A 27,592-nucleotide genomic window follows, 5' to 3' on the forward strand; every position below is an offset into this window, starting at 1 on the left:
TCCGAGAGAACAAATTAAACAGAATTTCCCTTTCTCAAATAATAACTAATGGTCATAACGTCGCACAAGTCAAACTTTCAATTTTTCCTTTCCCAAAAAAAAACAAAAAAACAACACCCTCTCTGTGACTGTGCGAAAGGAGGGATGTGAAAATTGAAGCAGATTGTAAAACCAGAAGAAGTCAAATCCAAAAGTTTCTCCTTTACAGTTTTATACTAATATACAGTTAACTTAAAAATGGTAAGAGCCCTGGTTCTCGGCCAGTCTCGCCTACCACAAAGGGTGTAAATACCTGCGTGGGTCAAATCGCTGCCCCCCCCCCCCCCCAGTAATCCCATTTACATATCCTATCAATGGCAACCTTCCCTTTAGGTTCCGTATCCAGTAAAAGTCTTAGTCCTGCCACAAATGGAGGCGTTGTTACTCTGCCCCGCGGGGCACCGTACAGCCAGTAAGAGGCTGATGGTTGACAAATCTGCCACCCTGCCCACTTATCAGTGTGTGGGGTATCCTGCGGCTCCCATACCAGGCTGGTTGGCTAGCATGCTCCCATTCAATCCCTGTGTAGGCTCCATAACCCCACCGTTACTGATGGCGCTCATGCCAGTCCACCCAGCACTGGCAGGTAAGTGACTGCAAAACAAAACGAGGTAAAGAGAGAGAGAGAGAGAGAAAGACAAAATGCCAGCAGGTTAGAAGAGACAAGGCGAAAGGGAGCAAAGGGATGGTTTTTATTAGAGCTACTAGAATCTGGACAGGCTAGAATGAGAACAAGTAAGTTATCAGAGGTTTTGAGGGTGAGGTAGGCTGGGCAAAAAAAATAAATCAAGCTGGCGCAAAAACAGCAAAAAGAAAGTAGAGGATCTTTGGAGGGGGGGGGGGGGGGGCAAAGTCTGGTTTGATTAAACATGGGTGGACAAGCAAAGATAACACACAGGCTAAGCTAAAGCAGCACAGCAAGCTAAATGCCCCGCCCCCCCCCCCGCGCTGCTGAGACGAGCACAGATGCATTGATGAGCGACACCGTAACCAGGACGACAGGCCTTACGGCACGGTTTGGTTGCGTGTCCATCCTACAGCTAATCTGGACCATCAGCCCGATCAGGTTGGTTCACTGATTAACTGACAGCTCCGTTTCATGCCGCCAGCGATTACTTTTGATATTCCGATTAGCTCCGACGTCCTAATCTACACCATCCGCCCGATGAAACGATCTGAAACGCAGACGATGACCGCTTTAGTCGTTTTAAGTGTTTCTGCACGTGCAGCAAAAATAATGGCATGTTTAAGCAGCGGGATGAAAAGCTGTGACGTGACGGGAAACTCCCCAGGCAAGCCCGGATTACACCGTTAGATTACACCGTCAGATTATGAAACAAATATTAACCAGGATGAAAACTGCTTTACTCAGCGGTTTCACTTGGTCTTCATGTGTGACCCGTTTTTAGAGAAGAGATCCTGACTGGTCTGCCTGTCAGAAGAATCTTATGCCATTCCTCGTCCCGAAACTCATTAGGTAGCTCTAAATAGTAAGAGCCTTAAAGCTGCAGACCGAAATAAATCCTAGTCAGCCACAGCAACAAAGTCAACGACATTCTATTAACTCGAGTAAGACATGAAACGGCACGACTCTCTCCATCGATACGCCGTGTTGCATTTAAGAGCGTCCGCGTGTGGAGCCAGGTCATTGTTGTTAGACTTCTTACAGCCGGCCCCCCAAACCCCCAGGTGAAGTAACGTCTCCAGACAGTAGTCGGTTACATCCCCGAGATCGATCGAGGGTTACCAGGTCATGTGACTTTCCCCAAACAGTTGGAGGAAATTAAACCCCATGTCGCCGGTGCTATCGTTGTCTATGCCCGGTGTTACGGTAATAACCGGCGCTCCGGTCGGAGACTGGCTTTGACCAGCAGGTGGTGCCGGCGCTACGGCCGTAATGGCGGACGGGTGCGCCCTCACCATCGTGGTTAGAGGGTTAAAAACCACAACCAGGTAAGCTACGAACTCCTTCAGTGAGCACCGTCTTTGTCTTAGTCATGAGGCTCTACTACAAGCCCCCCCGTAACCGTGGTTACGCTCAACACTTCTACATCTGGGCATGAGGTATGAAAAACATGCGACACCATAACCTAATTTGCGTGATTAAATTAACTTCTACGTTCAGTATGGCGTCAGCACGGCTTATATAATCTCAAGCGGAGGCAGGCCGGGCCTCTCCCTCAGGAATTGTGCTTTTCCTTTACAATCGGCGTTAAAAACAACGGCTCGCACTTCACAGGTTCCTCGTGCAACGGGTCACCAAGAACTTTAGACTTCCACCAATGTATGGCCTCTCCATTTTATTTCTCTTGGATGCACAAAAACGTCGCAGCGCATAGGCTGCCTAAATAAAAACAAAAGTCGAAAATGAAATTGAACATGGCCTACTGACTTTCACACACAAATCAAAGCCTCACGGTAAAACTGGATCAGTTGGATCAAAAGGACAAGATGTTCAAGCAATGACATGAAAGTAGACATAAAAAAAAAAAAAAAAAAACAGAGCTCGGTCCTTACACATAGCAGGCAGTCTTACAGAGGTGGACAGTCAGAGAACACATCGCTGCGGGCGTTTAGCATTTATAGTTCGGTCACGTTGACCAGTCATCTCTAAATCTGATACTCAAACAAATTGGATTTTAGCTGGTTTAAGCCAGTTTGCGAAGCAACGTTGGGAACAAACCACAGTTTTAAAGCTGAGCCGTAATTCAGGGATCAAAAAACATTTGTGGAACAACCTCAGTTATCAAGAAGGGCTACGTTCAGCAAACAGACAAGACGAGTTCCGATTGTTCTCTGTGTGTGTGTGTGTGTGTGTGTGTGTGCTTATTTGGCAATCATCTCAACAAGAGAAAGGTTGGTAGAAAGGTTCCTGGCTCCTTCTTGTGGCCAGAGCTGGCTCTCGCTGGCCCGGTCTTGAAGTGGGACTCTGGTGGGGCTGGAGGAGGAGGAGGGCGCGGTGAAGGGGAGCCCTGTGCACGCCGTGTTACTTACTTGAAGCCTTGCTGGTTCCAAGCCTGGCCGTAGACGCCATAGGTGGGGACCTGCCACCCATTTGGGACATACTGTCCGATCTGGGGCCCGTTGCCGTACCACTGGCCCCACTGCTGGCCATAGTGCTGGGCTGCGTGGAAGCTCATCTTGTTCTGCTGTAGGGAGCAACAAGCAAACATTTCAGCTGTCGTTCGGGCGCGTATCCATACAAGGAAACGAGTCGTTTTCCTGCTCGGTACTGAGAAAGCAGTAAGGAAACCTGGCTGTGATGCTACAGAGATGGGGGGGGGGGGGGGGGGGGCAGGCGGGCAGCTTTAAAAACCACAATGTCTTTGAAAAGATGGCTTTATAATTAAAACTGGAAAAGCACTCGGAGAGCACAGACCTCCCCCGAGCAGCTCATTCCCCTCCTAACTGGATCTACACCGTCCACATGTTGATCTGGATCACCATCAGAAGGTTCTGAATTGTTCTTGGCATCTTTATGCACCGACCAGGAAAAGTCAAAGTGAATAAGACTTCATATGAATCTTCAAATGATTCTTGAATCCATCAATGGAGTTTCCAATGTTGAAATTGTAGATTTTTTTTTCCTGACTGCATTCTGGGCGCGATCCGGCTGAAATTCGGTGGCGAGATAAGAGTCATCTTGCTAACGGACGGACAAACGGCGGCGAGTGCATAAAACGGGCGGTGGAATAACCACCGCCTGTTCCGCCGGCTCCGCATGAACCACGTCTTCCCATTCAACAGGAGATTGGACTAAAGGCGGGTCCTATAAGGATCGTACTTTGTGGCCGTAGTAACAGATACTGAAATCCAGACGGGCGATTCGATGCATTTATTACAGACAACGTGCAGAACTGTAGCGGCGCAGCAGGGAGCGTCCAGCAGGAGAAGCAGATACAAACGCACACGTCCGTACGTGCACGCCCTCAAACACGCCGTGCCCCTCGTCGCCAGTACGTCTCCTACAGGAGGGGATTCGCTTTATTCACCACGTAGGCGTGCGCTGCGCTCACCTGAGGCATCGGCACCTGCTGCATCGTGCTCATCATGTCCGGGGTCTCTTTCCCCCAGTAGCATTTGACTACGTGGCCCTCTATTGAGGTGCCGTTCACCGACACAATGGCGTGCGCTGCTGACTCATGGGAGTTGAACCTGGGCAGAGACAGCGGGAGAAACGACAGTCGTGACGCGCCGCTGCAGATCTGTTCCAGTCAGCAACGGGAAGAGGGATGACTACAAACTGAATGTCGTCGTCGTTCTTTACTTAGAAGGACAGAATAGAATCCTGTGAGCCCAAATTACTGAGCGCCACGATCAAGAAATGGTGCATCACAGTTTAGCAAGAAAGAAATTCAATAAAAGGTTGCACACACCTGACAAACGAATAGCCTTTATCGGGGAAAACGCGGATCTCCATGATTTGGCCGAAGGGAGAGAAGGTCTGCCTCATCAGTTGCTCTGAAAGCCAAACAGAGAGATGAGTAATCTTCAGATCCTGGAAGTCATTCCACGGCAAGCAGGGTCAAAATCATTCCTGTTCACGATGTACCGTTTAAACCATCTCTACAGGTTAGTCAAAAATTGAGCCAATTTTGCAATAAAATTAGAATTATTATAATTAGATTAGCACTTAGGTTATTTCCTCGTCAGCTTTGTAACAAACATATTCATCACAAGATGTGAAGTCCTACAAAAACATTCACACGCCGACGTTTGACCAACATCTGGGCCCTGATGTTGTGCTGACGATCCAATGCAGCCGACAACGGACGCAACCAAAGCCTCCTCCGTGTGTCACAAAGCACCGCCGCCGCCCATCAGATGAAAGCCAACTCTGACATTTGGTGCTTTTATTGAACCGAATATTCTAGAAGCATCCAGAATGATTTCCAGACCTGTGACAGCAGGAGAAACTCTAAACTGGAACGCTGAATGGGTTGCATTGCCTCCGAGGTACGGCCTCTTGCGGTTTGCACAGAGTCTCCTAACCAAGACGTCTCTGAAGTCTTCTCCAGCTTCGTACTACTTCTACACTCTTGCTTAAATTTCTTTTTTGACACACTTGTTCCCTCAGAATTATTTCACCACTTAACTCATTGAGTGCCAGCCATTTTCAACTCAGCTATATGCTGAGTGCCTTAGTTTTCACACATTCTTCCTGATTTTCCAAGCCCCACAGAATATTCTTTACTATGACGATTAAGGATGCACCGATCGATCGGCGCCGACTCCCTTAATTTTGCTTGCTGAGAGGTTCAAAGCAGGTCTGCGGGGTAACCTGTTGCACAAGTTTTGTTTGTTTTCAATAAAATAAGATTGGATCATTGAAGTGCTGCTGTCAGTCATTTAAAAAAATCGGTATCGGCAGGGCAGGACTTTTTAAAAATCGTTGATCAGCCAGAAAATTGCAATCTGTGCATCCCTAATGACGATGCAAACGCAGAACGTACCAAATGAAAGATTAAAGTCTCTTCTTTCATCAGAAAAAGAAGTGTGCTCCTACCATTTTCCGTTACGGAGTTATTGGCCGTTGAAGAGAGGCAGATTTCAATGTTGGCAGTGAACGTTTGGGCTTCAAAAAAACGTCTTTAGACGTGATTGGCACTCAAAGAGTTAAGTAACTTGCTTGCCAGCAGATATCATCTCAACTGAAAACTCTCAAGCCACACCGCCTTCAATGCAAGGAGATAATACAGGGGCGACCAATTAGCAGCCTCTGCGCCAAATCAGGGCCGCCCAGCCTTTTGACCAAACAGAAAAAGAGACAGCCCATTTTAATCGTTTATCATTAATGAGGATTAATGCAATGATTTACCGATGCAAAGGCAGGATGCAAGCAAACTTTAAGACAATTCAAATTTTAAAAATTTGTTACAAAAATTCAGATGAGGTTTCCTCTCACGAGAAGATCCCGCAGGAAAACGGATCAGCGGAACTTCTAGGAGGAGCCACTGCATGTGAAATCACACACAGGTCTCTTTTTTAAGCGTGTGCTTCTTGCTTTGGCCTGAAAAGTTTATTTATGCAAGAGTTCAGATACGTCTTCATTATCTGTTCTGCATTCTTGTCTGATTTTATTAATAACTTTGTATCAATGAAGTTGCCTAGACGACAGAAAAAGGGCTCAAAACTGCTCATAAAAATTGTTGGGAATAGTTCTGAAATTTTTTTAATTGTTCTTTGTTTAATAAAATGTGATCTAAATGGTTTTCTTCATCCGGCAAAAAGAACAAGCACATTAGAAAAATAAAAAGCAAAGTGTTCCGAGCTCAGCAGTGGAGGGGGGGCTGATTTTCTGCTCATGCAGCAATCTGAAGTGGAGAGATAACAGTTTGTTTTACTTCCACTTTCAAGGTTGCCCATGTTCTCTGTGTAGCCGGAGCTTGAGCTTCTCGGTCCAGCATCAGAGTGACGGGGTCGGTTATCACAGAAGGCGCTAATGGACAACAGACCAATGGTAGCCTCGTCCACGGCACTCCCGTCCTCTATTTTGTCACTTGTATCTTTCATATCAGGCCACGGGAATTGCATTCATACTAAAACCAAGATACGCAACCTCTAACACCCGTCCTCCCTTCAGAGGTTCTCCTGGGACTGAAACGTTTCCCAGAAAGAGAACGCCGCACCGAAGAACGTGGACAATTGCCGTCCCAGTTAGCCCGACAAGCCGAGGATGATACGGCGCAGCGATTGCCTTCATGTGTCGTTAGAAAACACGGCGTTCTCGCATCAGCGCTAAACTGGCAGTTCATTACCTGTCAGTCCTGTGCTGACTCCTCCACAATACACGGTGCAGTTGCTGGGGCTGGACTGGCTCATTACTTCTTCAAAGCTTAGATGCTTTGAGTTACCTTCCAGCAGAAGACAGAGACGTTGTGACGGTTAACACACAAATCAGAGTTCCAGTGACAAGAACAACACACACAATCACGCCAACATACTTTCATAGGTCGTCTTTGGGGCGGGGGGCTTTCTTGTGGCCCAATTAGTTCGAATCTGTCTGCCTCCTAACCACTGACCACCCATCTGCTGAATGGCGTTCTCTGCATCCTGGAACAAAGACAAACTCCGGATATTTACGGGTCATTGTTGCACAACTACGAGTGTGAGCAGAGAGCAGTATGACTGGATCGCAATTTGTGGGCGCGAAATCAGATCTGTGCTTTCTGCAGGAAATGCGGAGAAGTTAATCTTTCTAGCCAAAACCTTCAAGCTTGAACAGTTAGTAGTAACATTTGTCATATTCAGGTGTTCAAAGTCTACAGTTTTAAATTGTTTACTTGTAATTTCATTAAGATTTTTAAATTGTTACAATAGTTTTAAAAACTCAGAGTAATTTATTAGAAATATCACCCAAATGGGTCATTTTTAATTATTTATAGAAGTTCTATTGTTTGCATTTTTTATTTTTAAATAAAATCATTTATTATTATTTATTTATCAAGTCATTTTTTCTGCCTTTTTTGTACCGAAAATTAACGGAACCGAAATGACATTTTACAATACAAGCGTCTCCTCATCCATTCTAACATTTGTCAAAGTGTAGACAGAGACCTGCGAGTGTGTAAATCTAAGTAAATCTAAGACACCCCCACCCCCCCTTAGAACACAGGAATGTGCATAACACATCCTAAAACTGGAATGTCAGAGAAACCTTTCTAATTATAACGCCTATTTTACAGCAATTTAAACAACTTAACGTCGTGTTGTGTGAATAATCACACAATGGGAACTCATTTCATCTCAGTACTAACCCATTTGTTGAAGAAAGAGACAAAGCCATAGCCTTTAGATTTCCCTGTAGCCATATCTTTCACAACACGAGCATCTCTGTGGAGGCAATAAAACTTAATGTTAGGGGAGGTAAAGTGTGTGTGTGAGTGCAATCCCTCATTTTCTTCGGTACACATAATGTTCTTTTCTTTTTATGTGTAGGATGTTCACACATCAAGAATCAGAGCACAAGTTCTTCAGTGCGGCCATCTTTTACACAGTGCGTGTAAATTGAAATCGTGCAGCATAACCCAGTACTCAAAGTCTAAAAAAGAATATTCTCAAAAAATTCATTCAATTCATTCAAATTCATTCAATGCACCTCCCTGAGGTTTCAAAGAATGAACAGATATTCTTTTTACCACATTTCACGTAATTTTCTTCTTACAATTACTGACTTCATCATTTCTGCTGATTAAATCTGGATACTTACGATATCCTGCCAAACGGACCAAAAGCAGCTTTGACGTCTTCTGTAGTAATTTCTGGGCTGAGGTCTCCAACAAAGACATGAAAATGATCTATGTGGAGAAACACACATTTTAGATTTACATTTCCTCCAAGAGTCTTTAAGTGAGTCTGTAATCAGAATTACAAACTGAAAAGCAGAGACTTTCAGGACCTGTAGATCCATATAATCTACTTACTACTTGTATCTTTTTTCTGGCTCGTTGGTGTCGTGGCCCAGTTGACTTTGACTTCCTACACAGAAGAGCACAACAAGAACGGGCAAGGTGGGGTATGTTTACATCATTGACAAAGGATGCCCTAGATGGGTGTACAATTTCACGGCAACTTTAGTACTATCTAAGAGTGGTGGATTAATTTCAACACGGTGGATATCAAGTGATGCGCTAGGCTGCTACTAAATGTGTGCAATTTCTATTTAAGAATTTTCCTTACGCCTTCTAACCGGGACCAGAGTGCAAATTTCAAAATGTTGTCTGCAAATGTTGGAATGGCAATAAAATTCCTTGATTTGGTGTATTCCAAATCCGTTTTAAATGAAGTGTTTAAGAAATTAAATAAAATATAGATAGAAAGTAGTCTTAGAAGTGGGCAGGGGAATCTACAGGTATAAAAGCAAAAAGAGTAGCCATAACATAAAGGGTGCATTAATGACGCTCCACATAATGGGAGCCAGAGCACAATAACATTCAGATTGTCCTACAGTTGCCAACCACCTCAATTGCCAGACCCAAAATCCACCCATCCTCACTCACCCAGTAGACACGATAGCTTACCTTACCCATTATTTTCCTTCCATTCATTGCTGCTAATGAGGCAGCAGCATGCCTGTGGTCATAGAACTCCACAAAGCAGTACGGATCATTTCCAGCCGTCTGTTAACAGGAAAACAAAACCGATAAAGTCGACAACCAAGGTGGCAAACCGCCGCAGATGACAATGACCGCCGGGCTGCCGTTTGAGGGGTCAGTCCTGATATGAGAGACTTGGGGAGGAAAATGAATACCGGGACATTCAGAAGAGGCACCACCACCGGCCTTCAGGCCACTGGCGAACGTCATTTTCTATCAAGCAACACAACCCAACCAATAACACTCACGTCAACTATCATTTTACAACTTTTGCAGGGTCCTATCTGCGTGAAGACCTGAAGAATAAGGGGCTCGGTGACATCCCTGGACAGATTCCCCACATACCTGCAAACAAGGAGAACGATTGGGGAAAATGAGGCTGTGTCAAACAGGAAGTAGCATGCAGACAAAGGCTAGTTAACCGGGCTAGCTACACCCCACAGTAACCAGCTATGTTTGCATAAAAAGAGGAAATAAAAATGGCCCGAATGCTATAGATGTTAGCTTAAATTGTTCCATCCCAGTCCAACGTGGTCGACCCATTACACGGACTGCCCCAGAATGTCCCTCCGAGCGTTGACGTGGCTTGTGCGCTAACTAGCTAAAGATGTAGCCGCTAACGTTAGCCGGCTCAAAGGGCCTCACGCTGAACGGAAGAGTAACTAACGGGAATAACGGTATGGCTAGCAGGTTTAATGCAATTAAAATATCTGCCTTTCGATTAATAAAGCTATTGTGCATGTTAAGATAAGTGAATAGCCAGCCGTGTCGGTTCTTCCGAGTAGCCCTGCAGTTTTATTATCGAACAGACGCACGGTTCCGTCTACACAAATAAATAAACAGAACTTCAAATTCATGCTGCGAATACCGTGCGTTCCATTTAAGGGTCACTATTTTGCATGATAAAAAAGAGACACACTTAGAACCGGAGTTAAATGTCCATGCTTCGGTCTTATTTTCTTTATTGGGGTAAATCAACAACGTGGGAACTAGCGGTGTAACAGAGCCTTCCCCATCCAGGACGTAGACAAGGCCGCAATTACTCACAAGGTTCTGGGCTGATCGTCGTCCATCGTCGGTGTCTAGCGGTCGAGTCCCAATAGGTCTTTAATCCAATGACATACAAATGATTTGCGCTGCACTCGAGCGACCGTGAGCGTAAAGTCTAGATCTAATAACTAAAGACAAATCGGCGGCCGAGTCAGCGCTCACCCCGCAGACAGCCTCGATCCGATGCAAACAATAGGAAGTTGAAGATGGCGGAGCGGCGCGTCAGCAGCGTCAACCTGTGCGCTGAAAGCAAGTAGAAAAAAAAAAAGCAAGTGTTTTCCGCACACACGATATCCGCATGGCTTAAGATCAAACACGGCGAGTTTTATAGCGTTGCATCATTGTAGGGAATAATACTTATTTTATTCGTCCTATTCGTTCCAAAACATGAAGCGTGAGCGAAAACTACAGCTATTTGATAATTCGCTGCAACGATGTGATAAATGCTACAATGTCGTGTTTGAAGCCGATTACAAGTTTGAGATTCATACCGATAGTATTGTTATTAGTAGTATATCATCCTTTAAAAAAACAACAAGATTTAGATTAAAAAAGCAATCATGCGCCGCCCGGGAATCGAACCCGGGTCGCAAGAATGGGAATCTTGCATGATACCACTACACCAGCGGCGCACAATGTGTTCTAAAGCACACATGTCCATATCAAATAACCTTTATAGGAATGGTAGTGTGCGCTGTATTGTTTCTGGGTTGTCGTTAGTCCAACCAGCCCACATGTGTTTTGTGGATTTGGAGAAGGCGTTTGAACGCATCATGGCATCTTGTGTGTGGTGCTACAGGAGTACGGGGTCCAGGATGCTATGGGGTCCGGGCCCCTTGCTGGCGCCTGAGGCTGTCCGGTCCCTGTACGATCGAAGCACCCCACACAAGATGCTATGGGGTCCGGGCCCCTTGCTGGCGCCTGAGGCTGTCCGGTCCCTGTACGATCGAAGCACCCCACACAAGATGCTATGGGGTCCGGGCCCCTTGCTGAGCCCTGACGCTGTCCGGTCCCGGTAAGGTACGATCGACGCTGTTCATAATCTTTACGGACAGAATTCGCAGTCAGGAGCCAGAGGGGGGTCTGGTTTGGGGACCAAAGTATTTCATCTCTGCCTTTTTGAGACAATGTTGTCCTGTTGGCTTCTTCGACCCGAGACCTCCAGCGTGTACTGGGGCCGTTTGCAGCTGAGCGTGAAGCGAGTGGGACGAGGATCAGCACCTCCTAATCCGAGGCCATGGTTCTCGACTGGAATAAGGTGGTCTGCCCTCTCCGGGTCGGTGGGGTCGGTCTTTGCCTCAAGGTGAGAAGTTCAAGTATCTGGGGGTCTTGTTCACAAGTGAGCGATGGATGGAGCGTGATATTGACAGACGGGTCGGTGCAGCGGCTGCAGTCGTATCGGTCTGTCGCGGTAAAGAAGGAGCTGAGCCGAAAGGCAATGCTCTCGATTTTTACTGGTCAATCAACGTTCCTGCTCTCACCGATGGTCATGAGCGAATGGACAAGATCCTGGATACAAGCTGTTAAAATGAGTTTCCTCCGCAGGGCGGCTGGGCTCCCCCTCAGAGACCGGGTGAGGAGCTCAGTCACCAGGGAGGAACCCGGAGTAGAGCCGCTGCTGCTCCACACCGAGGAGAGTCAGCTGAGGTGGCTGGGGCATCTATTTCGGATGCCCCCTGGACCCCCCCCCCCCCCGAAGAGTTGGAGAATGTGTCTGGGCAGAGGGAAGTCTGGAAGTCCCTGCTGAGACCCGGATAAGCGGTGGTAGATGGATGGATGGATGGGTGGATGGATGGATGGGTGGATGGATGGGTGGTATTACCGTGTATAAAACACACGAGGACCCCTATCACTGAATGGCAAAATGTTTTCCTAAGATTGGTTAAAGAAATAGCTGATGGGAATATAACTAATGCTGCCGATACCATTGATTTATATTTCAGCAAATAACCCGTAAAAATACATAATACAGTGTAAATATAACAAGTAACATAACGAGTTTTAACATACTCGGTAGAACACTGGGGCGACTGCAACTGAGCTCCTTGTGCCTCAAACGGAGGGGGGCAGTATTGCTGCGGCTGTGCTCTCGTAGAAGAAGAAACGAGGCTTAACACCCACGAAGAAGAAGGCGTTGGAGGAAACATGGCTGCTCCTCCTGGCTGTAAGCATTATGAGCGCAACTGCTTACTAAAAGTGAGTTAAGTCTTTGTAATCTGATGTTTTTATTTGTCCTGCGCGCGTACTGGAGAACAGGGATGATGAGTATACCACACATTTACCCCAAGTAAAGGTTTAAAGGGTTTATGGCGACCACTCGACGAGGTTAGCTTGTTATTTAAACGCGAGAGTGGGTCATAGTGGGCCATAACCTGTTAGTGAACATCAGTATTGTAGCGGTATTAGCCCGTAAGGACTTGGCTTGGAGATTAAAGGGTATGTGTTGGTGATATATTCGAGAAATCTGAGAAGCGCATGCGCAAATTCGTATTTCCATCTCGCCGAGTTCAGCTGTGGTGTCATTCGATGAGAGCGCTCTTCCCTGCGGCCCGCTTTGACTCGGATCGGACTAATTCTTCTACTGTTCACAGTCAAGGTCGTCAAACAGCCACGATCGCAGACTCCATATTGGCTCATTAAGAGAATTGCAACCAATGAAAGACAAAGCGGGGCAAGCACCTTATTGATGGTAGTCATGGCTGGGATTCTGCCAGTTTAAAGTTAAGAGATGTGAACTTGCTTTCCCACCGGACGTAAATGCTTTGTTTTCACCTCGCCCGGCTTCAAATGTCAAAGTTGATGAGGTTGGAGTCAAATCAAAGCCAGAAGCCAATGCTGAACCAGAGGAGCGTATTCAGCAATATGGGTATGACTGTCACAATTAAGTGATCACCATTATTTGAGCAAGCAACCATTATGTTGTACCATAGCAACGTATTCTCATTACTGTCTCTGGTTGATATTCCATTGTTTCATGTTGAACTCGTGCTTCTTAACAGGGCCGTCAACAGACTTGTTGGGGCCCGGGGCAAGCAGGAACCATATAAACCTTTTACAGCGCCCATGGATGGGTGCCCAGACAAATCGAACCCAAAACAGTCTGTTCAGTGTTCACCTTCTGCATGCTTGACCCCCCCCCCTTCGCTCATTCTCTGTCTAAAACATTTAGATTTACACAAAATAATGAGTTTTAATTGTTGCGTATATTTTCAGTTTAAAATGTAATTTAATGTAATAGTCAACGATTTCATAAAAAATAATGGGCAAATATTAGGTAAGATAAATTAACTTACTCAGGGGGCACCCACGGGACAGCATACTGGGTTGTCCCCCCCCCCCTGTCGACTGGCCTTCTTAATACCGCCTTCTGGCTGCTTTTATTCGGCACTAAAGGATAAAAGCTAAACATGTTTCAACTGTTTATCTCTGGAGGTTTTTTTTTTTTACAAAAAAACGTGAACGTTTGCATGCTGACTGCTGGAATGTCCAGTTGCATGGGATCCGATCAGCCAAATGATCCATGTCGACAAGTTACCGTCTTTTCAGGCTGCTTGTAACATGTAACGGCACCATCCCTGCACCCGCCGCATCTTACAGCAACCCCTCGATGTGCTGCATATGTATGTGCTGTCAGGGGGACGGATTGTCACTAACATGGATTCAAACATATTTGTGAAGAAAATTCAGAGACATAAAAGAGATCAGAAACAGGAGTGTTGCCTTTTTTCCATGCGTAAAACTAAAGATGGCATCACAGGTTGAACAACAACAGGTCTACGACGTGAAGTCCAACCTGTTTAAGGTTCTTCTGATAGTCTATTTGCTGATGCGATGCTAAGGTGGAAGCATAACCTGGTTGACATGCATCTCTAAATGTGTCTGTGTACGACAGGCACCTTGCTGTGGTAAGCTGTATATGTGTCGGCTGTGTCACGACGAAGAGGAGGATCACCAGATGGACCGATTCAAAGTCCGAGAGGTGCAGTGCTCCGAGTGTCACACGTTGCAGCAGGTAAATGAAAAAGGACTGTTGCTCCCTGTCACTGTCACTTTATGTTAGGGGTGTCCCGATCAGACTTTTTTGACCCCCAAGTCCGAGTCATTTGATTTTGAACCGATACCGAGTCCTGATTCTTTAATGCTTAAAAAAAATAAAGACGAGTGAGAAACGGATCCAGGATGTCCCTTATTTTTTATTTTAATTATCTTATTTCAACATTTAACTCTTAAACAGAGCACTTCTGTGGCGTAGCGTGAACATTCAAGTACTGACGTTGGACTTGGACTCGTGCAACAGGAAATATTAAATACGAATATTTAAAATTACATGAACAGCACCTCAATCGCCGGTTTTTGTCATCCACTTCTAAATACTTCATCACCTGACACACTCGCGCGGCTAGCTTCAAGCTGCTTCCGTGTTTAGCCAGGATTCAACCAATAGTGTCGCAGGAAGTGATGTCACGCCGCACGCGTTACCATCTCTGTCTGCAGTAGAGAGGTCTCACTCTGCCACAGCGTAGCTCCAGATTGACAAAAAGTAATGACAATAACGATCCATATATATCCGAGTCCTGATCGGGCCCAATTTCCGATCGGGTCGGGACATCGCTACTTTTTATATTTATGCATGTTGCAACTCTTATCGGGAAAAAAAGACGGTATACATTTTCTTCTTTACTTAGGCACAGCAGACTTGCCAGGAATGTCAGGTGCAGTTTGGGGAGTACTACTGTGATGTTTGCCATTTGTTTGACAAGGAGAAGAAGCAGTATCACTGTCAGCCCTGTGGAATATGCCGGTGAGTCGCAGCAGGGCGATGAATCCCTAGATCAGACCTTTTAGCTCATGCTTGTCGTGTGTCACTGAGACTTGGTTGTACCCCCCCCCCCCCCCAACAGGATTGGGCCCAGGGAGAAATATTTCCATTGCGAGAAGTGCAATCTCTGTTTAGCCCAGGATCTGCGGGGAAACCACAAGGTGTCTGTTTCTGACCCGCACGCATCACATATGTTGCCTTTGATGAGACTCGCTGTCACTAACGTGTCTTGTCTTTACGTTTCAGTGCGTTGAAAATGTGTCAAGACAGAACTGTTCAGTGTGTATGGAGGTAATAACGCGCAGTGTTAGGGGAGGATATAGTGAGGGGAAGCGTGTGCGAGTGCAATCCCTCATTTTCTTCATGACATTTAATGTACTTTTCTTTTCATGTGTAGGATATTCACACATCAAGAATCAGAGCACACGTCCTGCAGTGCGGCCATCTTTTACACAAGTATGACTCGTAACAGCGATAACTCGGGGCCGAGTTGTTCCCAACTTGTTGGATGTCAGAAATAACGCGTTAATCTATTTCTATAGGGTGACACATCTGCTCAGTTTAATTGTTGTTTTGACAATCATCCAAAATTCCGGCAAAAAGGCTGATATATGAATATAAATGATACAATTACAAATATGAAGAGAGAAGTGATTAATGATGTAGTGTATGACAGTTCTTCAAAATGCCGTGTTTATGGTTAAATAAATCACAATGTGTGTTTGCTTACTTTCTGCAGGACCTGTTTTGATGCCATGGTCCGAACGGGGTAAGTTTTTTTCCTGCTAATTGTTTAAGGTGGTCTTTTTCCTGCTTAATTTATAATTTCCTCCAATTATGGTTAAAAAGAAAAAATTCTGAAGATGGGTCTTGGTCTAATTTAGATACCATTAAATTTTGAGAGTGATCTGGATGCAAAACATAAAGAATATCTGGATTTTCCCATTTACACATAATGGAGGCTTTTCCAAAAAATCATATCTCGTAAAATATGCATCTGTTTCACTCACCAAAAATCAGTCATAAAGGGGTCCGGTATGAACTATTATGCAAAATGTTTTCTGGATCTGATCCAGAATGAAGTCAGGAGAAAATGTTACATTGTAACTTACGGATTCAAAAATGTACGCATTTTATCCCATTAAATAACCCGGTTGCAGTTGGGTTTTCTCCAACAAGCCAATGTCAACGTTCGTTTCTGAGCGAGGTCTTCCTCTAAATCTGCGTTTCCTCATTTGTTTAGAGCTTACCGCTGCCCTCTGTGTATGCACTCCGTCTGCAACATGGAGGACCACTGGGACCAGATCGATAAAGAGATTGCCCAGTCACCAATGCCCACTGAATACCAGGGCACTACGGTCAAAGTAAGACCGAGTTACAATTAATCAGAATCTTTTTTTTCTTTATTAAAGACAAGCCCAAGATTGTGCTTTTCATTTTAAATGGATAAATGGAATAATCGCCCTTGTGGTTTTTTTAATGTGTGCACTTTTGCTTTTGCTCTCTACAGATTATGTGTAACGACTGCCAAGCCCACTGCACGGTCCCGTTCCACGTATTAGGAATGAAGTGCAGCAGCTGCGGCTCGTACAACACGGCTCAGGACGGAGGACTCACGCAGCAGCCTGAGCAGCAGCAGCAGGACTCCGAGGCAGAAACACACACCGAGTCAGAGCAGCAAAATCAATCGCAGTCGCCCTCATCTCAGTGAAATGACAGCCGGCAACAATGACGCTTGACCGGTGCTCGGGGTGCACCGATTGCGCTCGCTTTCAATGCTTGTGCATTGGGCGGCGAGATAGGCTCGGGCTAGTAGGCGGGCCCTTCGGTGACCTCATGGCGGTCAGAGACGAAGGGGGCAGTGGCTGACCTTCCGACCTTCGGAGGTGGATAAGATCGGAGGATAAGATCTGTACAAATCGGCTGCAATATTACGGAAAGCGGCGCCGATCGATCGGTGCGTCCCTAACTGGTGCACTTGGCTGTAGTTTAGAATTAGTATAACATTTAATTTTAACTTGCATTCCTACATTGTGCATTTTATAAAAATCTATATATTTTGAACCAGCTTGTCGTCTTCTGCTTCGAAACCTATCCCAGCATGCACAGGGTGAGAGGAAAGGTACCATGAGCAGAGATACCACGGATAAGACCCCAACTCCTCACGGGGCCGATACGTAACGTTCCCTTTTTCAAACGTGGGATTCAAACTAAGACAAGCCTGGGGTAGAAGTTTGAGAGATGAAGCTCATCACGACATGGCAATGTTGTAAACTTGTTGCAGTTGTTGGAATGTTAAAGATGAATAAATGTGGAATGTAAACAAAATGCATTGTAAATATATGAATACTAAACATGTGCAGTAATACCTTGACATTCGAGTATAATTTGTTCCTGGAATGAGCGCGTAACTCAAAACACTCGTGCGTGATCACTCTGTTTTACCAAACAAAAAACAAAAAAAGCCACAGTTGGCATGCTGACTGCGGGAATGTCCACCAGGGCTGTTGTCCGTGAATTGAATGTTCATTTTCTATCATAAACCGTCTCCAAAGGCATTTCAATCTGGTAGCACATCCTCAGACCCTGTGTAACCACGCCAACCCAGGACCTCCACATCCTGCATGTTCACCTCCTAGATCTGAGACCAGCCACTCAAACTGCTGCTGCAACAATCAGTTTCCATAACCAAAGAAATTCTGCACAAACTCAGAAACCGTCTCAGGGAAGCTCATCTGCACGTTCCTTTAACCTGTGCAACATTCATGCAGTCTAATCAGGATCTTGATGCCACACCTGTGAGGTGGGCGGAATTATATCTGAAAAATGCTCAGATTATTGAATATTTCATAGAACATGGTCTTTGGTTTTTTGAAAAAAAGTTTTAGATCAGAGTTCAGCTCATGAGAAATGGGTGTCATTAATTACTTATCTTTGGTACTTGAGGGTGTAGAGATTGCATCCCTGTCATTGTAAAGTTAATCAATAAATAATTTTGGATCATGTTGCCTTTTAAACCTCTAGGGCTCCAAGTTATCTGCATTTTGAGCTGCTCTTAATAAATTTGAGGTGGTGCATATAAGCACCCGTGTCAACATCCATTCGTACGACAACCTCGCCCAACACCTCCAGTGTCGTTAGGATTTGATCAAGTGTTCCAAACTCTTATAATTAGATGGACATGCCCATGTCGGAGTGGATGAAGGGAATCACTTCTGGGCAGGTGGATCAGACTAAGGAACTAGGGCAGGAGAAACCGAACAGTCGGGGCCGTTGATGTCAAGTGTCGAGTTAAACACGGTTTCCTCATCTCATCGCAAATCAAGACTTTACATTTCGAAGTTCATGACTGATGGTCACAAAATGTACAAATGACTCGACAGGAAATGTTTAAATCATTCATTTATTTTTAAAAGTTTCTCCCCATGAATCAGACGTTGTCCACAGAAGACACAGCTTCCTGCAAAACAAACGGATCATTACACCACTGCTGGTTCAGAAACCTGCTGGCATAGGAGGTCCACCTCTGGTTGGTCTGGCTCAGCTGCAGAACTCTCAGCTCTGTTCTTCAGGTCAGTCATACTGGTTTCCTTCACTGCTGCAGAGTCAACACTCCTGTAGAGGGAAACAGGAAAGTGAACCCCAGCGGCACCACCATCTTAGTCCAGTCACCACCGCATTAAGTGGAATCTGCATTCGCACACAGAATCCTCAGACCTTGCCTCAGGGCCTGGACAGCTCGACTACAAGATGGATTGAAGTTGATTTGAAATTTCATAGACCCATCAGGATAACTTAAGGTGAGCCTTATGATTTAACATTTACCAATAGTAAACAAAATAATCATCATACCTCCTTTTAGAGCTCTTCCTCACCACCACCGCTATCACGGCAATGATGAGTATTCCTGCACAGGTCCCTGCTGCGCCGTAGACGACGGGACCCTGCATGGACTTCAGAGACATTTCTTGACACGATTCACCACCGTAGAACAGCGAGCACACGCATGCAGTGTCCCCATCGATCTCCACACAGCGCCCGTTGCCACTGCAGTGTCTCTGGCTGCACTCCTGATCGTCCAGGTACTCGAGCCGACTGCCAACGGTCAGGGTGGCGTTAAAGCCAGTGACTTCAGAGAGCGCAGGGGGAGCAGGGAGAGGGGTGGTTGGAGGAGAGGAGCTGTGGGTCTGGGTGGGGGCTGGAGTGCTGGACGCTGACCACGACTTCAGAGTGACACCTGAAAAGACATCTCAGATCAGTTAGTTATTAGTTACAAGAGATTTAGGAGACTCACAGTTCTCGTCAGAGTGGTCATCGCAGTCCGGGTGCCCGTTACAGAACTTCTCCACAGGTTGACACGAGAGTAGATCCAGGCAGGGCCTGCTGCCACCTGGGCAGCGCTGCGCCAGGCTGCAGTGGGTGTCATTCACAGGGAGATGGTCATGGGCACACTTGCATGTCCGACCTCCCGGGGCGGCAAGGCACAGGTGCTGACAGTTACCATTGTTTTCTATGCAAGCATTTGAATCTGGAAGGAGAAAGAAAAAAGGGTGCGAGGATTAGCAACCGTCAACTGGCATTCGTGGTCCCGTCTCAAGATGTACCAGAAACATGATATGCCTTTTTCACACACCGGTCTGTCTGGATCTGCTGAACGCCTTTATGCCGACCACCGTTGTGCCAACCTCAAACCACAGCTTGCTCTGCTGCTCCGCTCTGTACCAGAGTCGGGTTTTATCTGAAGGAAAACGGAGATGAATTAATGTGCTACATTAGAACGTCAGAGACAAAATACGATATTCTAGTTTCAGACATGCAATCTTACTGGATTAGACACATCAATGCATGGGCAGGGTCACCTCCTCATTGTTGTACACAGTATTACAAGCATGAGCCATACCACTGACAGTCATCCAGAACAAGGCGTCGTCGCACAGCGTCACTGCAGCCAGGCCCTCGCCAGCCTTCAGCTCTCTGTAGACAGAGCCATTAAGCTGAACAGAGCCAATGGTCCCTAAACCTGCAGAGGAACCCAAACGTTGATTTATGCAGTGAATGCAGTGTTACTGAATGCATGAAGACACTTCAGGTCAAACTGCTTACCAGTGTCAGCCCAGTAAATAGCATCCCCATAGCTGGAGAAGACCAGCGATGTCGGCGCGACTGCATCCTTCCACACCACATACCGCCCGGCGCCATCCATGCTGGCGCATTCTACAGTAGCTGTGGTGTCTGTACCCTGCAGGCCCAAATTTGTGAAGCACCCTGTTCCACTGGGAGGGTGGAGAGCGATGGACTCCACTCTGCCAACGCCTTCCTTTATGAGGATGGCAGTGTATTCAGCTGTGGCAGAGGTGACCTGCAGGCGGGGCTGTTTGTTGCTGCTCCAGTAGATGTTGCCAGTTATCCAGTCCAGGGCCATGGCAGTGATGGCGTCACTTAAGAGTCTTAGAAGGTGGCTCTGAGGGGTCAAGCCGGAGTTCTTCAGCTTAAAGGAGCTCAGTGACGCTGTGCCATCGTCCGTCAAGAACAGGGTGTGGTCTTGCATGTTGTAGTCCATGATGGTCGCCTCATTGATGCTGGGTACCTGCAGGACCAGGTGTTCAGGCCAGCCCTTCAGATCAGCTGCCATCTCCTGGGACTGAAAGTAAATCTGCAGAGATCATTGGGATAAACTCATAATTATCGAAAATCTGTTTTGCTTACATGCATGACAATTTGCATGCATGCCAATCAAATATTTAGCACATGAAATATTTACCTTAGATCAACATGTTTCTGCATTTGTAAATGCTAAATTTCCCACATTATGACAAATCCTCATCTTAGCTGTTCCAAGTTAAGCAGGGTTCACAGCAAAGTGCTCAATCGGAACCAACTGTTTGATTACACATACGCATTCCTTAATATGCTGCTACATATCCCCCTTAACACTTCGCAATGCTTTTAAAAATCCTTTTCACACAGTGGCTACTGAAATAAAATCTGATGCATCATACACAAACTGGTGTCCAAACCACCTAGCTATTCCTTTAACAAATTCTGCCTCAGAATTAAAAAAAAAAAATCAAATTGGTAGAACTATAACTGATGGCGACACCTGAGTGACTGTGGAGGGAGACAGCAGCATTAGAAATCCTGGATTGACCGGATTGAAGCAGGTCAAGCCATCTCCATCCAATAAGATTCCAGAGGGACACTTGCAAACGGCCTTCGGTCCCGGGGCCAACACACAAATGGAGGAACAGAATATCTTCTCACAGGGGTTGTCAAAGCCCGTTTGGAGCAATGGATGAACAATCTGCAAGCAAAGCGGGAACATGAACGTGATAATGCTGCATGTACAGAAACTCGAGTCATAAGAAAAACAACCTAGACGACATTTCTAAATATTTTTGCCATCAGTGACATAAGGATGGTCAATAATATTCCAGTAACGTTCAATGTGTTTGAAGTAGAGTGTGTCAGCGATATAATGTCAAAGCTATGCATGAGTAACTTAGCCAGCCGAGTGAGCATCCATGCAGGCGAACTGATCCACGTTTAGTTACAGCACCTCCCTTTCCTGGTATGACACAAGTAAACATTTTACACACCTTCACACCAAAAGGTTGTCTCGGTCTTTTAAAGAGGACTTGGTGTTTTTTGCCAGAAACTTTTTGAGCAGCCAGCACCATTCGCTTCTTGGAGTCAGACCAGAAGAGCAGATCATTGAACACGGTAAGGGAGAACGGGTTTGTGACGTCTTCCATCTGCAGAATCTGGACAATGACATTCAGACTGGGTTTGAGAATTTACTCCATACTCAATCCAAATGAACGCGCCCCCCAAATAAATTAAAATAAGACAGCAACCCACTTGTAGGGTGCTTTGTGATTTTAACTTTTGAGTAGAATAAGAGTTTAGCTACGAGTGGCAATTCTTCGATTGATTAAAGTCTGCAACAAGCAACACGTGCCAGCACACCCCACTGAATTCCCTTTACCTGAATGTCATCTCCATCCAGTGTGGCAGATCCGATGGCCTTCAGCCTCACATCTGTCCAGTAAACTCTGTTAGCGATGGTATCCACAGCCACACCGGCCGGCCAGCCCAGACTGGAGTTCACCACCACCTTCCTCTCTGATCCGTCCATTCCTGCACGCTCGATCCTTACTACATTTCCAATTTCTGTCCAGAACATCAGCCTGGGAGAAAAACAAGAGACTCTGAATACCATTTTCCATTAACATTTCAGAAGCATTTATGGTGAAATAAGTTATTAATAACCCCTTCTGCGGAAACAGTGCCAGAGAGCGAGGCTGATCCAGGTCTTCATCCAAGATGACGCAGTGTTTCGGTGTGGTCACAGCGACTGAGGCCAGTCTGACAGCAATAATTTGACTCTTCTCTCCATCGATCCAATACAGGTTCCTCCCAAGCCAGTCCACCACAATAGAATCTGCTCGGACATCTGCGGAAACACAAATGTCACTTCTCAAAGAAGGCTTCAATGTAGGAACGGTGAATATCTTGTCCTTTATACAGTACTCGTATTTCTATTGCACCAACCTTTAATCAGAGTTCCTGTGGTCTTCTGGTCCAGTGATGACCACCTTATGCTCTCAGTATCCAAACTGTCCCAGTAGACCCTCTGCTCACTCCAATCATAGTCCATGGAGAGGATGACCTTAGTGGCAGAAGATGATAATGCAACTTGCTTGCCACTGCGCAGGCCAAACAAGTAGAGGTCTGTTTGAACAGATGCCAACAGGAAGGGTTCACCTGATGCATTGGAAAAGGAGATTGTTAGCAAAATATATGTGGATCCATTCGGATTAGTAGTTGTTTAAATGAGGACGTTCTAAAGTAACAGATTCATTGAAACAGCTGGAAAGAAAGAACTGCAGCAGGAGCTGCATTTTGTCATTGCAGATCTAGAGAAAGCCTGACAGGGTGCCTAGAGGAACTGTGGTACTGCATGAGGAAATCTGGAGTGGCAGAGAAGTACATCAGAGTAGTTCAGGGCATGTAGGACAGTTATATGACAGCAGTGACGTGTGCAGTAGGAGTAAGAATGGAGTTTAGTGTAGAGGTGGGATGCACCAGGGACCAGCTCTGAGCCGCTTTTTGTTTTCCATGGTGATGGATAGACTAACAGATGAGGTGAGACAAGAAGCTCCTTGGAATATGACGTTTGCAGATGAAATTGTGATCTGCAGTGAGAGCAGGTAGCAGGTAGGAGAATTTAGAGAAGTGGAGGTCTGCTCTAGAACCGAGAGGAATGAAGGTGAGCAGGAGTAAAACAGAGTACATGTGTGTAAATGAGAAGGTCCCAGGGGGACAGTGAGGTTACAAGGAATAGACGTAAAGAAGGTAGAGGACTTCAGGTACCTCGGGTCAACAGTGCAGAGTGATGGAGAGAATGTGGAAAGGAGGTGAAGAATCGTGTGCAGGCAGGCTGGAATGGGTGGAGGAAAGCATCAGGTGTGCTCTGTGATAGGACGAAGGGACAGGTCTACAAGACAGTGGTGAGGACAGCCATGATGGACAGATCAGAGACAGTGTCTCTGAGGAAAAGACAGGAGGCGGAGTGGGTTCTAGAAGTGGAGGAGATGAAGATGCTGAGGTTCTCCTTGGGAGCGGTAGGTCGGGTAGGATTAGACATGAGACAATAAGAGGGACAGTGAAGGTTAGACGTTTTGGAGACAAGGTCAGAGACCAGACTTTGATGGGTTGGACATGTCCAGAGGAGAGACAGGGACTATATCAGTAGAAGGATACGGAGGATGGACCTGCCAGGGAACAGGACTAGAGGTCGACCCAGGAGAAGATACATGGACATAGTGAGGGAGGACGATGCAAAGGACAGGGTGAAGTGGAGAACTGTGGCGACCCCGCATTGTAATATTTGTACCCCAACCAAATTAACGCTTCCCCTCCATTAACCTTATTCTGTGTCTCACTTGAGGGAACAATCATCCAAAAACGTTTACCGGTGATCTTGCAGCGGTGCCCACCGGCCTCCTTTACGTAGCTTGGCTGACAGTCGCAGTGGTAGGAGCCTGGAGTGTTGATGCACAGCTGACTGCACACATCTGGCCTCTCGCACTCATCAACATCAGCACAGGTCAGTCCATCCTCCATGAGCCTGAACCCTTCTGCACAGCGGCAACGCTACACAGCGGGATCAACCAAGACATTTCAACTCCACACTCAGTAAGAAAACAGACAATCGCCATTCTAGATATGCATCTTTGCTCTAAACGAAATGGTTCCAATAAAAACTTAATTGCAACATTGAATTTAGTGATCCGATTATCATTTAGAAAGCTCGATTTGCAGTATACACAACGATAGATACTTGGAGATGCGAGGTCCTCACCGTTCCCTGCGGCGTGCTGTAGCAGCTCTGAGAGCAGCGGCTAACATCTGCCTCTGAACAGCTCAACTGGCAGCTGCCTCCTTCATCCGAGCCATCGGCACAGTTGGTAACGTTATTACACACCAGGCCTGGATCCAGACACTCCTGACCGCCACACTGGAACTGGTGTGGGAGGCAATTTGCCATCATACCTGGTAACCACACAAACATTTTTTTTTTTAACTAATGTAGATTCAGAGGTAGATCAGCTACATTTTTTAATCAGAAGGAAAATAATCCTATTGCATGTCAGTCAGGTTAGGGGCCAAGGTTCGGGGCTAGGGAGAGAGTTAGTGTAGCCTCCTGCACGTCTCAATGATCACTTATTGGCATCTTCTGATTCCATTTTAAATTAAAGAATTATTTTGAGCTCAAAATCGATAGTCTTCAAACTCGAGATTCTGCAAGGCCCACTCCTCCTCTTTCCGCATGTTAACGTATAAACTTACATTTAGTCTCATCACTGCCATCGTTGCAGTCCTTCGTGCCATCACACCTCCATGCTGCAGGAACGCACTGGGTCTTGGATTTACACGACCACTGGAACTCACCACAGCTCAGTGGAGCCGCAGGACAATCCTAAAGCAAGACAAGCAGATGACCTTTGACCTTCCCGTGGTATAATTAAATCTAATTCTGCCTGGCATTCAGCAGCATTTTCAGTTTTCAACAAGCAAAAAGTAAATAATCCAGTCCAGAAAACTCATTTTGATGGAAATTAGGGGATTATTTTCATCTGGTTCCTTCAAGCGTAGCACATAACACAAAGAAAGGTTCACGGTTCTGCAGTTTCCATCCAAGCAGCCACCTTCTCATCCGTGCCATCTTTGCAATCCTGCTCTCCGTCACAGACCCACGCTGGCACGAAACACTCTTTACTCTGGGGGCAGCGGTGTTTGGTGGCGCAGGCCGGTGGGCTGGCGCAGCCCTCCTCATCAGAGCGGTCCGGGCAGTCTGGGTGACCATCACAACGCACTGTGCTCGACACACACTGGCCGCTGGAGCACTGGAAGTCAGTGGCACTGCAGCTCTCGACTGCGGAGCGCAAGGGCAAACGATCACAAAAAGGTACAAGCAGCGCTGTTTAATACAGAAAGGATATATTAATGTCATCAAAGGCAGCCTACCACAGTTGGCCTCATCACTGCCGTCCCAACAGTCTCGCTCCCCGTCACAAAGGAAACTGTCGGGAACGCAATGGCTCCTGTGACAATGGTGAGCGCAGCCATCCATGTTCCCGGTGCATTCCTGTTCATCAGAGCGATCCTCACACTGAGCCGTGCCATCGCACACCTGGCTCGGCGGGATGCACTTCATTCCGTGGGCACACTGGAACTGGTCTGCAGGACACATTGATGCAAGAGTACACGCTTCTTTGTAGTGACATTACAACCCATTAGATTTATTCTATTATGACATCCCCCCCCACTTAAATGACATGTAGACAGACTATCTGCATGATGCAGCTTACACAATTGGGAGGAGGAAACGTTAATCTTCTGTGTTTATACAGAATGCACTGTCCAGCTAAACCCATGTACTGGAAAATATTTACATTTTCACATAAACTCCTTTAAAAAAAAGAGATTCTGATTTCAGTGGAACGCAGTAAAGCCATTATTTTTATCTCATGCACAAGACATTACAAAACTACAAAATCACCAGTTCCACATGCTAACAAGCATTCTTCCTCATCCGAGGCATCTCGGCAATCCACTTTCCCATCGCAGACATGGCTGTCAAGGATGCACTCGGCATTGTCCTTGCAAGGTTTAAAGCCAAGGCGACACCGGCTGGAGGGCGAGCCTGTAGAGGCAGTAGGTACAGAGGCTGCGTTGGTCCCTTCTTTTTCAGGTCCAGCTTCCTCTTGGACCGCTGATGCAAATGCCATATGAAATAATTAGGAATCAAGATTTCGCTTTGAGACATTCTTAAGTGACAGTCTCTCTTAAATAATTTAAACTTACCACATTTAGCCTCATCTGTGCCATCTAAACAGTCCAACACGCCATCACAGAAGAACTTTGCAGGTAAGCAGAGCTTGTTGTCGTCACAGCGGTGGTCGCAACCCTCGGTTCGCTTCAAACACTCCAATTCATCAGAAAGGTCCTGACACTGAGCGATTTCATCACACACCTGATCCTTGTGTATGCATTTCTTCCCATGGGCACACTGGAACTGATCTGTGTGGACGCCAGCATATAACTTTGAGAAACAGTTATGGTAATGCTTTTTAAAAAAAGGTGATTACAGCCCACATTTAAAGTGCAATGTCTGACTGGATGTTAAGAATGTTGAAACTATACCTAAATGATAACATGATATACCAAACTCAGTTACAAGTTCTCTTTTGTCCATTAATATTAAAAAAACATCATTTAAACTATTTATTATACCAAATACAAATTCGAGTAACCTTATCTAATCAAATTCCTGCCGGCTGTGTTAGCCGTATCTGAAGTCATTCAAAGAAATGTGCGACCTACCACACACTATCCATTTCGCAAAGCAACAAAACAAAAGACGGCAAATGGAAGTCACATTTGCCTTCACCGGTTATTTTCTGTGGATACAGCACAGTACCTTCATTGCACACTGTGGAACAGTCCTCTTCATCTGAACCATCCTTACAGTCAGGCTCTCCGTCACACACATACCGGTAGGAGATGCATTCCGAGCCATCGTTGCACAGTTTAGAGCCTATGGAACACTTCCGAGGACTGCTTCCGACTGAAACAACTGTTTGGATTGAAATGTTGAGAAAAACAAAAAAGGAGTAACTGGAAAATAAAATAAAGTGTAGTATATGATGCAGCCCCAATTATGTGTTTAGAACAATAAACGACAATGCGAATGAACGGCAATGCACTAAATTCAGTGTGAAAACCTGCGTTGAAGAAGTTAGACCAGGTTCGGTACATTGGCTCACCTGAAAACTGCAATAACACTGCAAAAAGAAACAAACGGCCACCCATGGCTTTCAAAACAAAACGGACTAAATCTGCAATGTGTTAAGGTGGCACATTATATGGAGTTACCAGGTGGGGTTAATTAATCCAGCCTAATTGAACACCTGAGTGAGGGGAGGAGCTACATATTATATCTTATTATTTATTCAGATATTATTTATATTATATTCATACTGCACATACTAATCACTGCAATTGGTTATGTCTTCCTTCTTCT

At 45.8% G+C, this 27,592-nt stretch overlaps 3 protein-coding genes and 1 non-coding gene across 5 annotated transcripts; 1 reads left to right on the forward strand and 3 right to left on the reverse strand.

Moving 5' to 3' along the window:
- Positions 1–378: 378 nt before the first annotated feature.
- On the reverse strand, positions 379–10,360 carry LOC137917938 (cytotoxic granule associated RNA binding protein TIA1-like). The gene is made up of 12 exons (XM_068760673.1): positions 10,182–10,360; positions 9,383–9,479; positions 9,060–9,158; positions 8,463–8,517; positions 8,249–8,336; positions 7,797–7,872; positions 6,984–7,092; positions 6,798–6,893; positions 4,416–4,500; positions 4,056–4,194; positions 3,034–3,188; positions 379–633 (listed from the first exon to the last, which is right to left on the reverse strand). The coding sequence occupies exons 1-12, from the start codon at positions 10,205–10,207 to the stop codon at positions 495–497; spliced, it is 1,164 nt and encodes a 387-aa protein (XP_068616774.1). The 5' UTR covers positions 10,208–10,360; the 3' UTR covers positions 379–494.
- Positions 10,361–10,745: 385 nt separating this feature from the next.
- On the reverse strand, positions 10,746–10,816 carry trnag-ccc (transfer RNA glycine (anticodon CCC)). Its single transcript has one exon. It is a non-coding gene; the product is annotated as a tRNA-Gly (tRNA).
- A 1,513-nt stretch (positions 10,817–12,329) lies between these two features.
- Positions 12,330–17,352, forward strand: rchy1 (ring finger and CHY zinc finger domain containing 1). Of its 2 annotated transcripts, none has more exons than XM_068738410.1 (9): positions 12,330–12,380; positions 14,077–14,196; positions 14,870–14,985; positions 15,086–15,164; positions 15,250–15,294; positions 15,401–15,459; positions 15,743–15,772; positions 16,247–16,367; positions 16,514–17,352. In XM_068738410.1, the coding sequence occupies exons 1-9, from the start codon at positions 12,330–12,332 to the stop codon at positions 16,712–16,714; spliced, it is 822 nt and encodes a 273-aa protein (XP_068594511.1). In that variant the 3' UTR covers positions 16,715–17,352. The 2 variants fall into 2 exon arrangements, with proteins under 2 accessions (XP_068594511.1, XP_068594512.1); XM_068738411.1 differs by lacking the exon at positions 12,330–12,380 and adding an exon at positions 12,995–13,050.
- A 1,130-nt stretch (positions 17,353–18,482) lies between these two features.
- On the reverse strand, positions 18,483–27,381 carry lrp13 (low-density lipoprotein receptor related-protein 13). Its single transcript, XM_068760907.1, has 20 exons — positions 27,378–27,381; positions 26,990–27,145; positions 26,374–26,589; positions 26,069–26,281; positions 25,534–25,746; positions 25,215–25,441; positions 24,856–24,985; positions 24,368–24,558; positions 23,979–24,159; positions 22,555–22,767; positions 22,273–22,456; positions 21,989–22,190; positions 21,600–21,764; positions 21,104–21,304; positions 20,107–20,656; positions 19,904–20,023; positions 19,637–19,741; positions 19,298–19,531; positions 18,856–19,240; positions 18,483–18,618 (listed from the first exon to the last, which is right to left on the reverse strand). The coding sequence occupies exons 1-20, from the start codon at positions 27,379–27,381 to the stop codon at positions 18,483–18,485; spliced, it is 4,026 nt and encodes a 1,341-aa protein (XP_068617008.1).
- Positions 27,382–27,592: the final 211 nt, after the last annotated feature.

The sequence above is a fragment of the Brachionichthys hirsutus genome, chromosome 4 (assembly GCF_040956055.1).
Source record: "Brachionichthys hirsutus isolate HB-005 chromosome 4, CSIRO-AGI_Bhir_v1, whole genome shotgun sequence".
NCBI classification, from domain to species: Eukaryota; Metazoa; Chordata; class Actinopteri; order Lophiiformes; family Brachionichthyidae; genus Brachionichthys; species Brachionichthys hirsutus.

What these genes read in the sequence shown, in the direction of transcription:
- rchy1 (XM_068738410.1), top strand. Translation starts at nt 12,330, where the DNA reads ATGGCTGCTCCTCCTGGCTGTAAGCATTATGAGCGCAACTGCTTACTA. An exon ending in CAGCCCTGTGGAATATGCCG is followed by an intron (nt 14,986 to 15,085) that starts GTGAGTCGCAGC and finishes CCCCCCCAACAG; the next exon opens with GATTGGGCCCAGGGAGAAAT. An exon ending in ACTGTTCAGTGTGTATGGAG is followed by an intron (nt 15,295 to 15,400) that starts GTAATAACGCGC and finishes TTTCATGTGTAG; the next exon opens with GATATTCACACATCAAGAAT.
- lrp13 (XM_068760907.1), bottom strand. An exon ending in GCACCGCTGCAAGATCACCG is followed by an intron (nt 22,768 to 23,978) that starts GTAAACGTTTTT and finishes CCAATGCATCAG; the next exon opens with GTGAACCCTTCCTGTTGGCA. An exon ending in CACAGGAACTCTGATTAAAG is followed by an intron (nt 22,457 to 22,554) that starts GTTGGTGCAATA and finishes GTGTTTCCGCAG; the next exon opens with ATGTCCGAGCAGATTCTATT.
- LOC137917938 (XM_068760673.1), bottom strand. Translation starts at nt 10,207, where the DNA reads ATGGACGACGATCAGCCCAGAACCTT. An exon ending in GACGATCAGCCCAGAACCTT is followed by an intron (nt 9,480 to 10,181) that starts GTGAGTAATTGC and finishes CCTTGTTTGCAG; the next exon opens with GTATGTGGGGAATCTGTCCA. An exon ending in AGCAGGTGCCGATGCCTCAG is followed by an intron (nt 3,189 to 4,055) that starts GTGAGCGCAGCG and finishes TGCTCCCTACAG; the next exon opens with CAGAACAAGATGAGCTTCCA.